At 36.1% G+C, this 15,296-nt stretch overlaps 1 protein-coding gene across 7 annotated transcripts in view; it reads left to right on the forward strand.

Moving 5' to 3' along the window:
* The window catches only part of sipa1l1 (signal-induced proliferation-associated 1 like 1), a 240,448-nt gene extending 226,560 nt beyond the window's left edge, over nucleotides 1–13,888 (forward strand). For 3 of the 7 annotated variants that reach the window (XM_061886479.1, XM_061886484.1, XM_061886485.1), the window contains exons 21-24: nucleotides 1–6; nucleotides 83–194; nucleotides 1,458–1,536; nucleotides 3,826–11,645. The exon at nucleotides 1–6 is cut by the window's left edge and continues 165 nt beyond it. In XM_061886479.1, coding sequence (XP_061742463.1) covers nucleotides 1–6; nucleotides 83–194; nucleotides 1,458–1,536; nucleotides 3,826–3,969 — 341 coding nt within the window. In that variant the 3' untranslated portion in view covers nucleotides 3,970–11,645. Of the gene's footprint in view, nucleotides 7–82; nucleotides 195–1,457; nucleotides 1,537–3,825; nucleotides 11,646–13,563 lie in introns of those variants that run through there. The other 4 variants (XM_061886483.1, XM_061886480.1, XM_061886482.1 and 1 more) reach the window with 4 other exon arrangements.
* The last annotated feature ends 1,408 nt before the right edge of the window (nucleotides 13,889–15,296 follow it).

Below are 15,296 nucleotides of genomic sequence, written 5' to 3' on the forward strand. Positions count from 1 at the left end.
ACTATGGTAGACACCGGCCATGTTCACAGCACTTTGAAGCTCTCGGGACACAAAACAACGCTCGCCTTCTGTTTCCCTCCAGTCCAGAGAAGTTACGTGTTTGGGGATTCCAACCACAGAAGCAGCGGCGCCTCCAGTCCTCAGCAGCCGCACATCGAGCTCCAGCCTGCTCCCATGTCCCGGCCCTCATCAAGGTAGCGCATTAACTTAAAACGCGTTCTTTACGCCAGTGTTTTCTGAACCGTAATGCCCCCTAGAGCAGTGGTTCTCAACCTTTTTTCAGTGATGTACCCCCTGTGAACATTTTTTTAATTCAAGTACCCCCTTATCAGAGCAAAGCATTTTTGGTTGGAAAAAAGAGATAAAGAAGTAAAATACAGCACTATGTCATCAGTTTCGGATTTATTAAATTGTATAACAGTGCAAAATATTGCTCATTTGTAGTGGTCTTTCTTGAACTATTTAGAAAAAATATATATAAAAATAGCTAAAAACTTGTTGAAAAATAAACAAGTGATTCAATTATAGATAAAGATTCGTACACATAGAAGTAATCAACTTAAAGTGCCTTTTTTGGGGATTGTAATAGAGATCCATCTGGATTCATGAACTTAATTCTACACATTTTTTCACAAAAAAATAAATCTTTGGCATCAATATTTATGGAACATGTCCACAAAAAAATCTGTCAACACTGAATAGTGCATTGTTGCATTTCTTTTCACAGTTTATGAACTGACATTCATATTTTGTTGAAGTATTATTCAATAAATATATTCATAAAGGATTTTTGAATTGTTGCTGTTTTTTAGAATATTTTTGAAAAATCTCACGTACCCCTTGGCATACCTTCAAGTACTCCCAGGGTTATGCGTACCCCCATTTGAGAACCACTGCCCTAGAGGGCTGCCAAAAAAAATTGTTTCTCAGCTGTGGTCCAAATGGACCACAGTTACGTACTCAATTGTAATACACTTTTCTACCACTTGTGGCAGTACTGACAGTATCAAACAGAAGAATTCTGGAGCTAAAGTCATTAAGAAGTTTCTTGAGTGCAAATAATTATGACTAAAGTGGTGAGGCTGTATCTTCATTTGCACTTAATCTTTATTAAATATTGATATTTTTCAATTAAGTTAGAACGTATGAATTTTAGCACTGTGTAATTGTATTTTAATCCATTTATAACAGTCTCTTTTTAGGCAGTATATTTGATTAATAATTATTTTTGTAACCAGCCTGACTTAATTCTTGATAATAATCTTTGTGATAACACATGCTTTTCATATCATTTGACAATATGATTAAAATCTAGAGTAAGATGATAATTCAGTTTTGATATTTGGGTGGCCTGCAGACCCCTCTGCAGTGGAAAAGTTGGGTCTCGGGGTTAAACAGATTAAGAACACTTGCTTTACTCAAACAAACTGATCAATGATCAATGTTTGTCTGCACAGTGAGGGCCACATAGGATTGGAGAGGAAGGTGACAAAGCTGGAGGCCATGGTGAAGATGCTCCAGGAGGACCTTAAGAAGGTAACACGCGCACTCTATTAGGGATGTGTACCGAATCCACTACTTTTTTGGCACCAACCAAATCTCCTCGGTTATCGGTTTCCGATATATATAAAATCCAACTGTGCAATGTTTTGTTACCTGAGGTGTGCATGAAAACAAGCACAGCCAATTAATGGTTCTTTTCGGATACAACATTTTTATGACTGTGAGAAGCAAAAATCAAAATTGAGATTGCAATTTAAATAATTGTCCAGCCCAAGTTTATGAAGGACTACACCATGGGTGTCCAAACTACATTTTTCCCGCCGAAGAAATTCAGGTCAATGACCTTAATGCACTGAATGGAAGAGTGTGCAGCATTTATTGCGTGAGCCAACGCAAACAACCTTCCCCAGTCATGATGCAAAAAAAAAACAACCAACACAAAATGTCAACAGACATGGTCACACATAACACAAACCTGCTCACTGAACTTTGTGGACATTGTAAAAAAAAGAAAGAAAAGTGAATGCATCATAAATAATTCTAAATTACATCCATTTAAATCCATTACAAAGCATGATGGGAACAATGCAAAACACTCTCCACACTTGTCACGGAAGTAAACAAGGTCGGAGTCGAACTTTCACATACTATATCCAACTATATTATTTACTAATTATATAATTATGCATACATTATATTAATATAATATATATATGGAAATATACATATATATGTGTGTGTGTATATATATATAGGTATGTATGTATGTATGTATTTTTGTTTATATAGGTATATATATAATCTATATATAAGTGTATGTATGTGTGTTTATATATATATATATATATATATGTGTGTGTGTGTGTATATGTATATATATAGGGTGTACCCTGCCTTCCGCCCGATTGTAGCTGAGATAGGCGCCAGCGCCCCCCGCGACCCTAAAAGGGAATAAGCGGTAGAAGATGGATGGATATATATATATATATATATATATATATATATATATATATATATATATATATATATATATATATATATATATATATATATATATATATATATATGATATGTGTATATATATATATACATATATATATATGATATGTATGTATCCATCCATTTTCTACCGCTAGTCCCTGTCAGGGTCGCAGGGGTGCTGGAGCTTATCTCAGCTGCATTCGGGCAGAAGGCGGAGTACACCTTGGGCAAGTTGCCTCCTCATCACAGGGCCAACACAGACAGACAAAATTCCCACTCACATTCATTCACTAGGGCCAATTTAGTATATTTTGTAGCCCGATGCGACCCCTAAGTCAAACATTTTGGACACTCCTGGTTTACACAATCAGAGTAAACTCTGATTGCTGCTGCCTCATCTCAGGTTTGTGCCATGCATTTGGTCGGAAAATGTGCACATTTTCAAATTTTTGCTCACAAAGATGTTAAAAACTATCAGAATGGTACAGAAAATTAAGAATATTTGTATTCTGTCACATGGCTTTTTCCTGGAAGTGAAAAAAATGGTGGTCAACCAAGCCAAGATGACTGTTATACAATCTGAGTAAGCAAGGGACCCACAGTAGATCTTCCTTCAAAAAGCAGATGCGAGCAAAAACTTTAACTATGCAATGGAATAGATCCCTATACTTTATCCAAAAAAAATGTGTCGAGTGATATCAAGGAACAACTAACAATTACTGAATCAACACCATATTTGATTGTTCTCCTGTTGTCACATGTACGTTGACACATTTGTGTACAGAATAAACAAGAGGGGAAACATCGAAACCTTTCCTGACAAATTGTTATTAAATTGGACTTTTTAGTTTGTTAAAAATTAAAATACAAATTTATATATATATATAGCAAGCTAATACTTCAATGGTTAATACAAAACGATTAAAGTAAGTTCAAAATATATCAAACAAACCTTTAACAAAGTGATCACTGCAAACTTGTGCGTTCTTTGACTCCGCTCCCTTGGACTGAAGTGTGTGCCACTTTTGTCGTAGTTTTTCATAAAACGTAGCGCTCTTTCGCGCCCTTCTTGATTTTGTCTCGAGGAACTCTGAAGACATATATCCTTTTCGCGATTTGAATTGTTGGTACAGCCGAAAACAACGCAAGCGTACAACATTATTCATCGAGAACGGCAAAATGGCGCCTATTACCCATTGAGAACAGACGCTGGCTTGACCACCACGCATATTCAATGAGCCGGACGTGACGACATGTGAATCCGAACAGTTATCACATCCCACAGACTGCACATGACCGTTCCCACCCGGAAAGCGTTGACAAAGTGTTTCTGTCTCACAGGAGCGTGACGAGAAGGTGCGACTTCAGGCTCAGATCAAGAGGCTTTGGGAGGACAACCAAAGGCTTCAGGACGAGTCTCGGACCTCTGCTGCAAAGCTCAAGAAGTTCACCGAGTGGGTCTTCAACACCATTGACATGAACTGATGACACGTGGCTCCCAGGTAAACAAAACAACTGTTTTGGCCTGTCTGGATCAAACATTTCGAGCTTTTCTTCCCCCTAATCTTTTTCACCACAATATCAAGAAAGGGAATCCACTCCTGATGAACAATCCTAGCATGAAGTGAACTTAAGCCATCGACTGACCCTCTTCTCTTTTTGTCCGCCTACTTTTTTCTTGTGCCAAATCCGAGCCAGCAGCGGACTTCTTCTTTCCTCCCCAACGCACAGAGAATGTAACAATCCTGCAGGCCCAACCGTTCGCTGTTCACTGGAACACGACCCTTCACGGCTGCGCGGAGACGAGGGCTTTTTACTCCAAAATGGAGGTTGTTTTGAACGATCCTCGGTTGTTTCTCCACCGAAAGGGGGGAAAAAAATTGTGAGTTCCGGTGTTATCTCCCGATGAGAAAGGAATATGTTGAAAAGCCATCGGCACCGGTGCCACGCCATAAAACGCAGAGTGCAATCGGGAGACGGCAGGAAAAAGGAAGCAAAATACATTCCTGTGAACGCAAAATCTGCTCAGAACGAGAAGACTCCGGAATAAAGTCTTAACCTTCTGGGGGACGGCTGACTATGAAGGGTTTATTTATTTCCTTGTACTATAATTCCAATAAATAAGTTGCTCTATTCGTACAGTACAATTGGCATCCGTGTTTAGTTCCGAAAGAAACAAAAAAAAATGAATGCCTTTCTTTCTTGAACCTGGCTGTCTTCTTTTGAACTGCGTATTTCTACCAGTCCCTCCAGTAGTTTGCAGGATTTGTTTGTTTGTGTTACTGTCACAGACTTAAATGGCTGAGTTGGCGCCACACCTTTTTTCGGGAAGTTGCAATGTTTGGTGTGTTAATTCGTTTTATGGCACACAGACTAAAGTACACGGGTAAGACTAATAAAAATGTAACATCGTGCAAAGGTTCATTCATGCCAGCAATTATCCTAGCAAGCACAAGACATTGCTACAATGTTGATTATACATACATGTCCTTTGAAACTGACTTTCAAGCAACGTTGCACAATAGTCGTATTTGTAAATTGAGACAACGTTGATGTCCAACGTTGGATCCACGTCGACCAAATTTCAACGTCACAACTTGACATTGAATAAACGTCGTCAAAAAGCGCGTTGTGTATTTGTGTTGTAAAATGTTGGTTGGAAAATGACCAAAATTCAATGGTCAAATCCACGCCAGAACGCAACATTGATTAAACATTGACAAAAAGCTTGTTATTTCAATTTTATGTTTGAGTTGCTCAATGTCAGGGCTTAATTATCAGTGTTTTTTAAATGTCTTATGCCTGCTGCGTAGGTTTACAAGGTAGAACTGATACATGATAGGCCAGGCCAGTGGGGTTTTGGTGCACATTGAAGGTTCCAGGGTCTAAGTCACTAAAATGTTAAAAATAAGTCTTTTATTAATATTTTTTTAACTTGTAACACCAACTCCAGAGCTAGCCATCGCTATAAAGTATTTTTTTAAATGTTTTATGGCTTTTATTTTTTGAGAAAAGACAAAATATGCAATATTTTCCCCAAAATATTTTCCTAAATTGAATATTTAATTTGATGTCATTTGAACCTTAAGTAAGCAAATTATTCATGACATTGCTTTTGGTTATTATACATTTTTGAACAATTGCAGTTTGAAAAAATTCAAACTAAAGGTTTTGGGTTATCCACTAATAAGTGTTAAAATAGCTCAATATATTATGTTTTTAATTTTCAACACTTAAAATATCTATTAATCAACTTCAGATCTACTGTCAACATAAAGTTATTTTTTTTATGTATTATGCCCTTTTTCTTTTGTTATAGAATACTTTTTTTCCATATGGCAAAAACAAAAAATATGCAACATGTTCTCCAAAATATTTTTCTAAACATTTAATATATTTCATGCGATTCAAATTGAGCCTAAAATAGGCACTAAGTGTTCAAAATAATTTGTATTTTAATATGACTCATTTATATGACCTGCACCTTCAAATATTTAAAAAATTTGGATTTTTTTTTTTAATAATTATGGCTTACAGCTTGTGAAAACCCTCGAATGGAAAAGTTCAGATTTTTATTATTATTTTTTTTTTTTTCAAAAACTGTAAAGCAGTGGGTTTCAAACTTTTTTTCACCAAGTAAAACCTCAAAAAACTTTGCTCTCCAAGTACCACCATAATGACCGATATTGCAACAGTAGCATTGTAGGCCTTAGTATTCATTAAAAACAAGGCCAAGGTTTTATTTACCAAGTATATTTAGTATTTTTGGCCACAGCACTTTGTTTGAATGTAGGAAATTAAAACACTGTACTAAATGGCTAAACTAATTGTCAGTTATCTGTGCTATGTCTGAAAATATTATTTAAAAAAAAAAAAAAAAGTACAAAATGTCTGGTGTGTTAAAGGAGGTGCTTTTTGTTGCACCCATTAACGTATTTATATATTTTTTTGTATTTGGATACTACAGCTTGAAAATGACTACTGTAAACCATAACCATCAAAATTCCAACAAATAAAAGCTGGAAGTATTTCACTTTGCATGTAATGAGTTTATATCTCATTAGAGGTCAAATTGCTGGCATAAATGAACTTTCACCCAATATTCTACATTTTTGAGTTTCACGTGTAGACCAGGTAAAAGCACATACTCTGAGCTCAATGTCAGATTACTGTTTTATTTCATAATAACTTGTAGTAATAATTAATCATGAATACAAAAAGAAGCACCTCCAAAGGCGTCCTTATTGTCGTCCACAAGTTGGAGACATTCTCAGTGTAAGTTTTACACTTGAAACGTCTTTGTCCGTCTTCAACATTCATTTATTTTCCAGCACTTTTACCCCCCGCACGATTAATCGCGTTTAAGAGCCATCTAATGCGCCAATTTTTGTTGGTATCACCATACTTCAACATCTCTAACGTGTACCGTATTTTTCGGAGTATAAGTCGCACCTGCCGAAAATGCATAATAAATAAGGAAATAAACATATGTACAGTAAGTCGCACTGGAGTATAAGTCGCATTTTTGGGGGACATTTATTTGATAAAACCCAACACCAAGAATAGACATTTGAAAGGCAATTTATAATAAATAAAGAATAGTGAACAACAGGCTGAATAAGTGTACGTTATATGACACATAAATAACCAACTGAGAAGGTGCCTGGTATGTTAACGTAACATATTATGGTAAGAGTCATTCAAATAACTATAACATAAAGAACATGCTTTACGTTTGCCAAACAATCTGTCACTCCTAATCGATAAATCCCATGAAATCTTATACGTCTAGTCCAGGGGTCGGCACCTTAAAATGTTGAAAGAGCCATATTGGACCAAAAATACAAAAACTAATATGTCTGGAGCCGCAAAAAAATAAAAGTCATATTACATACAGATAGTGTGTCATGAGATATAAATAGAATTAAGAAGACTTAAAGGAAACCAAATGAGCTCAAATATAGCTACAAACGAGGCATAATGATGCAATATGTACATACAGCTAGCCCAAATAGCATGTTAGCATCGATTAGCTTGCAGTGATCAAATATGTCTGATTAGCACTCCACAGAAGTCAATAACATCAACAAAACTCACCTTTGTGTATTCATGCACAACGTTAAAAGTTTGGTAGACAAAATGAGACGGAAAAAGAAGTGGCATAAAACATGTCTTAGAAAGTCGGAGAAAGTTATACATGTAAACAAACGATGGTGAGTTCACGGATCGCCAAAATTAGTAGGACAAAACGGCTCTCGCCAAATACTCGAGTCAGTGAAGCGTGTTTAATACAAACAGTGTGCATTATAACAATTAGGGAGGTTTGTTTCATGTTTGTCCTCCTACAGAAACTATATTAAAACAAAAAATATATTTTTTTCCTCTCATCTTTTTCCATTTTTCACACATTTTTGAAAAAGCTCCTGAGAGCCACTAGGGCGGCGCTAAAGAGCTGCATGCGGCTCTAGAGCCGCGGGTTGCCGACCCCCGGTCTAGTCTCTTCTGTGAATGAGCTAAATAATATTATTTGATATTTTACGGTAATGTGTTAATAATTTCACACATAATTCGCTCCTGAGTATAAGTCGCACCCCCGGCCAAACTATGACAAAAAAAACTGCGACTTATAGTCCAAAAAATACGATAAATGTTGTTCGGACAGCATTGTAAATAAGACTATGTTCCGGATAAATAAAGGTGAGATAAATCTAAATAAATACTGGACATGTAAACAAGGAAAGTGTGTTGCTCAATGTTTGTATAATACATTACCCAGAAGGCTTAGCATTGCCAACAGGAAACTAGCTATGAGCCATAAATAGTTGATAAATTGTTGTTGTTCCTGCTTCGGCTAAATTAAACTGTTGACATGTGTTCCGAAACAAATTTAATGACGAATATGGCGCCTTTTGGCCAAAATATGTGGGGAATTTGCGTGTTTTGAACAAAGTAGTGAGGCCGAAATCGGCACGACGACAACACTGCCAATTCCTGGAGGGACTGTATTTTGTTGTACTTTGTGGTGCTCCAGCCTGCTGTTCTGTTGCTTTCAGCGCCCACTAGTGGTTATTTAATGTTGGTAAGAAACATTTGGTATGGTGGGTCGACGTATGCCAGCTTTTAGACAATCACAGCTAGATTTGTTTTGCCTAAAAGGAGCTTATTGTTTCACTTCTGTTACTTAACCCCTCAGGTCGGTGAACATGAGGACGTGCTGAGAAATTCCATGATTATCTAACTAAATTTATCTTTGAATACAAAAAAAAAAGGATATATATATATATATATATATATTGCGTGTGTGTGTGAGGTCATAGTGTGAATGTACATCAGTCTATCCAGCTGTGCCTAGTCACTGTGGTCATTTCCTCCAGGGGCCAACGTGCCTTTGAGACAGCACCTGGGCAACATATGAAAGTGAAACCTTTTCTCCATCGCAGGCAAAAGAATATCTCACAATACGGTTGAAGGATGCCCGGCAGGATACATGACGGTTGTCTACGGACATACACTTGTGTGTCATCAAATGATCTGTAATATTTTCCTCTTGCAACACAAAAACACTGTCGTGCCGCGCCTTTTTATCGTGGCAAACCGCAAATCATGCCCGTTTTCTATACCAGTTAACCACAATTTCATTACCTTTATTTTATTTTATTTTTTTACATACGAATAATCGATTGCAGGATTCATTTTTTGTAGCTGACGTGTAATGTGAGATTTCCAACAGCAGGTCTCGTCAAAACGTCTCACTGCTGGGAGATGGAAAGTGATTTGACTTGTCTGACAGCGCCCTCTGCTGGACCCAAAAAGTAGCTGCAGAACCTTTTTGAAAGGGCAAATACCGGTAAGACAAATAAATACTTAAATGTGTCCTTAACTATCTATAGTTGGAATTAAAAAAAAAAAAAGGTTTTAATGTGTCATTAATTTATTGCAAGAGTAGATTCAATAAATTATTTGACTGATTTAATTTATGATTTGTTTTACTTCAGGCCTTAAATATTTCAATATTTAATTATTTCATGGTTATTTCAGAATGTATTTTTTTCAATACATAATTATGTTTGAAATGTTATTTCATTAATTAATTATTTATTTCAGTATTAATTATTTCAATATGTATTTCATTATTTCACGATTCCAATATATTATGCTCTGCGATGACGTGGCGACTTGTCCAGGGTGTACCCCGCCTTCCGCCCGTTTGTAGCTGAGATAGGCGCCAGCGCCTACCGCGACCCCAAAAGGGAAAAAGCGGTAGAAAATGGATGGATGGAATATATTATGGTTTAATTATTTAATTCATGATTTGATTTAATTATTTCATGACTTAATTGTGTCATGATTTAAGTATTTTAACATGTATTTCATGAATTATCTCACGATTCAATTATACCATGGTTCATTTCATTATTTCACGATTTAATTATTTCTTTTATGTAAATATTTAATCATTAAATAAACCATAAAATATTTAGATAATAAAATTATTGATTAAATTTACAAAATAAATCATTCAATGATGAAATAAATGATTACATTAATTAATGTCGTTTTATAATAAATACATTGACACATTTAATAACGTATGTATTTAATTAAAATTCTAATTAATGACATATTTAAATAATTGTTTAAATATTCCCGAAATTTAAAAATTCCCCAGTTGATAGTTCCATCAAACTACTTATTTGAATTGCCATAAAAATAAACATTTCCAACTCAAAGCAGAGAAAACAAACAGTGAATAACTGGGCAATGATCTCGAAAAATATTTTTCCTCCATTCGATGTCAGACTGTAACATAAATATTCCGGCATGTCATCACTTCATAAACACAATTCTCTTTTATGCACGTATTATTTGCTCAAAAAAACGCACACAATTTACCTGCACAACAGCGACCAAAAAAAAAAAAAAACTTTTTTCAGAATATGTCACATTTTCCTCCAAAAATGTACTACTTCTGTGAAAAATATTGACCCATTCCAAAAAAAAACAAAAAACATTTTTGCCATTATTTTCGTCACTAAAATTAATAAATAAGACAAAGTACACAATCTCCATTTCTACTTCTGAAACATTTTGCATTTTGTCCAAAATCATACTAAGTAACCAACAAAAAAAAAACACACCTTCAAAATAAGCTCCTTTGCCGACAGATAAATCACTTTTTTTTTCTTTTTTAAGGATCTTTTCGGCGCACTGGTGTCTGTGTGAGTGACGAGTAAAAAAGCTCTGGGAAAAATTCAGTCTAAATATGAGATTTTGGTCAGGAAAAAAAAAATGCCGTCTTACATCCGGGTGATTGTGGTGTTTCCCTTCACGCACGCGCCAGCGTAACGAGCAGGTAGCATGGACACTAGCGGCGCACACCATAATATTTCAACACGTTCCCAATGTTGACTCTTTCATGTTTACGCCAAAAAAGGTTCTGTTTTAAGAATCGCGACATGAATCTAAGTGATTTGCCAATGAGGTTGTACATTTCCATTTAGTTTGCCTTCTTATTCTGTGGTCATGTGAAACACTTCTAAAAAAGAAAAAAAAAAGGACCCCCGTCAGATTGTGACTGAATTGTGAATATGGATAATAATCCCGATTTTGTTGTACATGCAAAGTGCTCCAGATTTTGTAACATACCTAAAAACATGTCTGGCCCACGTCAAATGTTGTCTCCTCACTCCTTTCACTTTATCCAGTATTGTTTATTTTCATTTTGTAAGAAACCTTTGCACTTTTTTTTTTCTTTTTTTTTTTGTCAAACAAATGGAGTTTACATATTTTGGATGACGGCGTGACAACGACCTGTGCGTTCCGCGCAAACTTTATCGTCGTTTTTCATGTCGTTACAGTTTCCCACCAACAGAGGGAGGTGCTCGCCTTTTCCTAACTTGGAAAACAAAAATCTTATTTTTAGGTCCCCAGCCCTCAAAAAAAAAAAAAAAAAAATATCAAAGCAGGTGTGAGATAGTTCACAATGAAGTGACTCTATTTGGACGTTTTTAACCAGCCATGATGTGTGACGTAACCATGACAACCGTGGAACTTTACACTGAACTAAATGTGTTTTGTCTATTTGGTTTATGTGAAATGTAAAGGTCTGAAAAAGACATTTGCAGTGATTACAGTTTCTGGAATAAATAATTCCATCATGATATTGTGCCGCTTCTTCATTTTCTGTATGTGCATATTAAATATTCCATATTTTTTGGACTATAAAGCGCACTTAAACTAATTTAATCCTCTCAAAAATTGACAATTTGCCTTATAATCTGCATTATGTATGTTCTAATCCTGGTTGTGTTTACCAACCTTAACATAATTTAATTTGGTACATTGTGTAATGATACGTGTGTGAATAGTAGATGGCAGTAACACATAAGAGAGTGGACTGCAGGTTGATATCTGTTCAATAGATGACTGTAAGCAAGCAACACCAAAACATATGATTTTCCATTGAGAATATAGAACATCACAAAAAATTAGAGATGTCCGATAATGGCTTTTTTACCGATATTTCGATATTGTCCAACTCTTAATTACCGTTTCCGATATCAACCGATACCGATATATACAGTCTTGGAATTAACACATTATTATGCCTAATTTTGTTGTGATGCCCCGCTGGATGCATAAAAAAATGTAACAAGGTTTTCCAAAAGAAATCAACTCAAGTTATGAAAAAAAAAAGCCAACATGGGACTGACATATTTATTATTGAAGTCACTAAGTGCATTATTTTTTTTAACATGCCTCAAAACAGCAGCTTGGAATTTGGGACATGCTCTCCCTAAGAGAGCATGAGGAGGTTGAGGTGGGCAGGGTATGGGTGGGTGGGGTCGAGGTGGAGAGGGGGGGGGGGTGTATATTGTAGCGTACCAAAAGAGTTAGGGCTGCAAGGGGTCCTGGGTATTTGTTCTGTTGTGTTTATGTTATGTTAAGGTGTGGATGTTCTCCCGAAATGTGTTTGTCATTCTTGTTTGGTGTGGGTTCAGTCTGGCGCATATTTGTAACAGTGTTTAGGTTGTTTATACGGCCACCCTCAGTGTGACCTGTATGGCTATTGACCAAGTATGGTTTGCATTCACCTGTGTGTGTGTAAAAAGCCGTAGATATTATGTGACTGGGCCAGCACGCAAAGGAAGTGCCTTTAAGGTTTATTGGCGGTCTGTACTTCTCCCTACGTCCGTGTACACAGCGGCGTTTTAAAAACTCATACATTTTACTACCTAAAACCGATACCGATAATTTCCGATGATGCATTTTAAAGCATTTATCGGCCGATATAATCGGACATCCCTACAAAAAATGTTTATCACGACTTTGCTAAGCTACGAAACCACACCCCTAATGGAAAGCCAAGCATGATGGCTACCATAGTCAGACGTACTGTGCTTCAACATCCAGGTATTATTATGGTGTGTGTATAAGGAGCCCAAAATGGTATCTATTAGGAGACATTATCTGGCTTTTTGTTCCGTAACATTATGCAAAACCAACTTTTCTTACCTATTGGTACCTTTTGATGTGTATTTGGGATCTGCATAAATCCTGAAAATTTGGGCACGTCCACCATTGTAGTCCGCGTCGTAGTCAATAAGGTTGTTTTTTTCCTTGATCCTTTTGTTATGGTTTATTCATTCCCTGCTGTTGCCATTTCTAATACAAAATAGCATACAATTCTAATTTATATCCGCCAGTAGACTCGCTCTGGAAGTGCTAAAAACTACCAGTACAACTAAGATGACGGGGAGAATACGCTGTCGAAGTGGAGGCACGTAAATAAAACCGCCCACAAAACGTTGCATCCTGAAGAGAATGTCAGAAAGCGGCTTGAAGATGGTCTGTAAAACATAATCCATTCAACATTTAGACCAAAGAACCACCATTACGTGTTATGTAGACCACAGGGAAGTCGTTTATATGTAGAAAAAAAAATTTTTTTGAATTTAATGCGCCGTATAATCCGGTGCGCATTATGGTCCAAAAAATACGGTAAGCACTGTCATTTGTTTCTCTTATGTCTAAGCGCTCTACAAAGTCACATGTTATGTTCTTCTACTGTTTTGTTAGGCGCTGTGTTTTTGTGCGTCACTCAAGAGCCTTGCGAGCAGTTTTTCACTGGCCTTCTGTGAGCAAGCAGTGAGTTTTTAATTACGACTACACATTGTTACTGACACTGATGGGAAAACTTCAAGTGTTCTTCAGTTGCTGAAACATCCAGCTCGTTATGCAATGAAAACACTTAGCTCAACATTATGTGGCGACTTGTCCAGGGTGTACCCCGCCTTCCGCCCGATTGTAGCTGAGATAGGCGCCAGCGCCCCCCGCGACCCCAAAAGGGAATAAGCGGTAGAAAATGGATGGATATATATATAAGAAGATAAATCTGTGTATTGTTTGAAACCATCATTAAAAAAATGGCTAAGTATTAGTGTTTTTTATGATTCATATTTTTATATATGTGTGTGTGTGTGTATATTTATGTATATTTATATTTTTATTTATTAATATATATTGATATATATGTGTATATACATATATATGTATATTTACATATATATCTGTATATACACACATATATATATATATATATGTATATATATATATATATCCACACACACACATATATATATATATATATATATATATATATATATATACATACACACACAAGTGTGTGTGTGTATCTGTGTATGTATGCATATATATGTATGGATGTATATATATATATATGTGTGTGTGTATATATATATATATATATATATATATATAGCTAGAATTCACTGAAGGTCAAGTATTTCTTATATATATATATATATATATATAGATAGATATGAAATACTTTACTCTTAAGTACGCCCCCGACCACGCCCCCCACCTCCCGAAATCGGAGGTCTCAAGGTTGGCAAGTATGACAATTACAGCGTGGGCAAGTTGACATTGCGGCTAACAAAGGTAGCCTATATTGTCCTTTTCATCGCCCTTCAAACAGCAGTAGCAATTCCAGTGGGAACCAAGGTTGCATGTGCACCGAAGAACTGACGACAATAGGAGTCGGAATGTGCTTCCTCTACATTATATAAACAACTAAATAACAGCCAGGGAATGGGAGCCTTTTTTTTGGTATCGGCTTTTCAAAACTTAAGTTAGCATTTTTGACGCAATTTATCGATTTACGATAAGTAAATTGATTAGACATCACTATCGAATTATGCAATTATGTAGCTTTTTTTCGACGAAACAGTGAATGTGAGTGTGAATGTTGTCTGTCTATCTGTGTTGGCCCTGCGATGAGGTGGCGACTTGTCCAGGGTGTACCCCGCCTTCCGCCCGATTGTAGCTGAGATAGGCGCCAGCGCCCCCCGCGACCCCGAAAGGGAATAAGCGGTAGAAAATGGATGGATGGACAGTTAATTCCAACTGAAACAATTAGTAAAAATTACAAGTTTGGATGCTTTTGCTGATATTTTTACGCATACAGTGCATCCCTAAACATCTCATCAAAACACACTATTCAAAACACATATGTATTTATTTTTTTCCTTAATTTTTGCAATTAAGAATACATTAAAACAATGTTGGGTTTTTTTGCAACAGTCTTGTCTCCCATTAAAAGCTCTCCATATCCCACCAGTCACACACTTTCAAAATAAAACGTATTTGGAACATGTAGTAAACATAACTTGACGAGGAAATATCAAAATGCAAAAACAACACATATTGTAAAACCGCTAATAAATGTGTGTGATAAACAGAAATAAAATTCATATTTTCGCATCGTGAGACAATTGCGTGAGTAGGTT

The sequence above is a fragment of the Nerophis ophidion genome, linkage group LG24 (genome assembly GCF_033978795.1).
Source record: "Nerophis ophidion isolate RoL-2023_Sa linkage group LG24, RoL_Noph_v1.0, whole genome shotgun sequence".
NCBI lineage: Eukaryota > Metazoa > Chordata > Actinopteri > Syngnathiformes > Syngnathidae > Nerophis > Nerophis ophidion.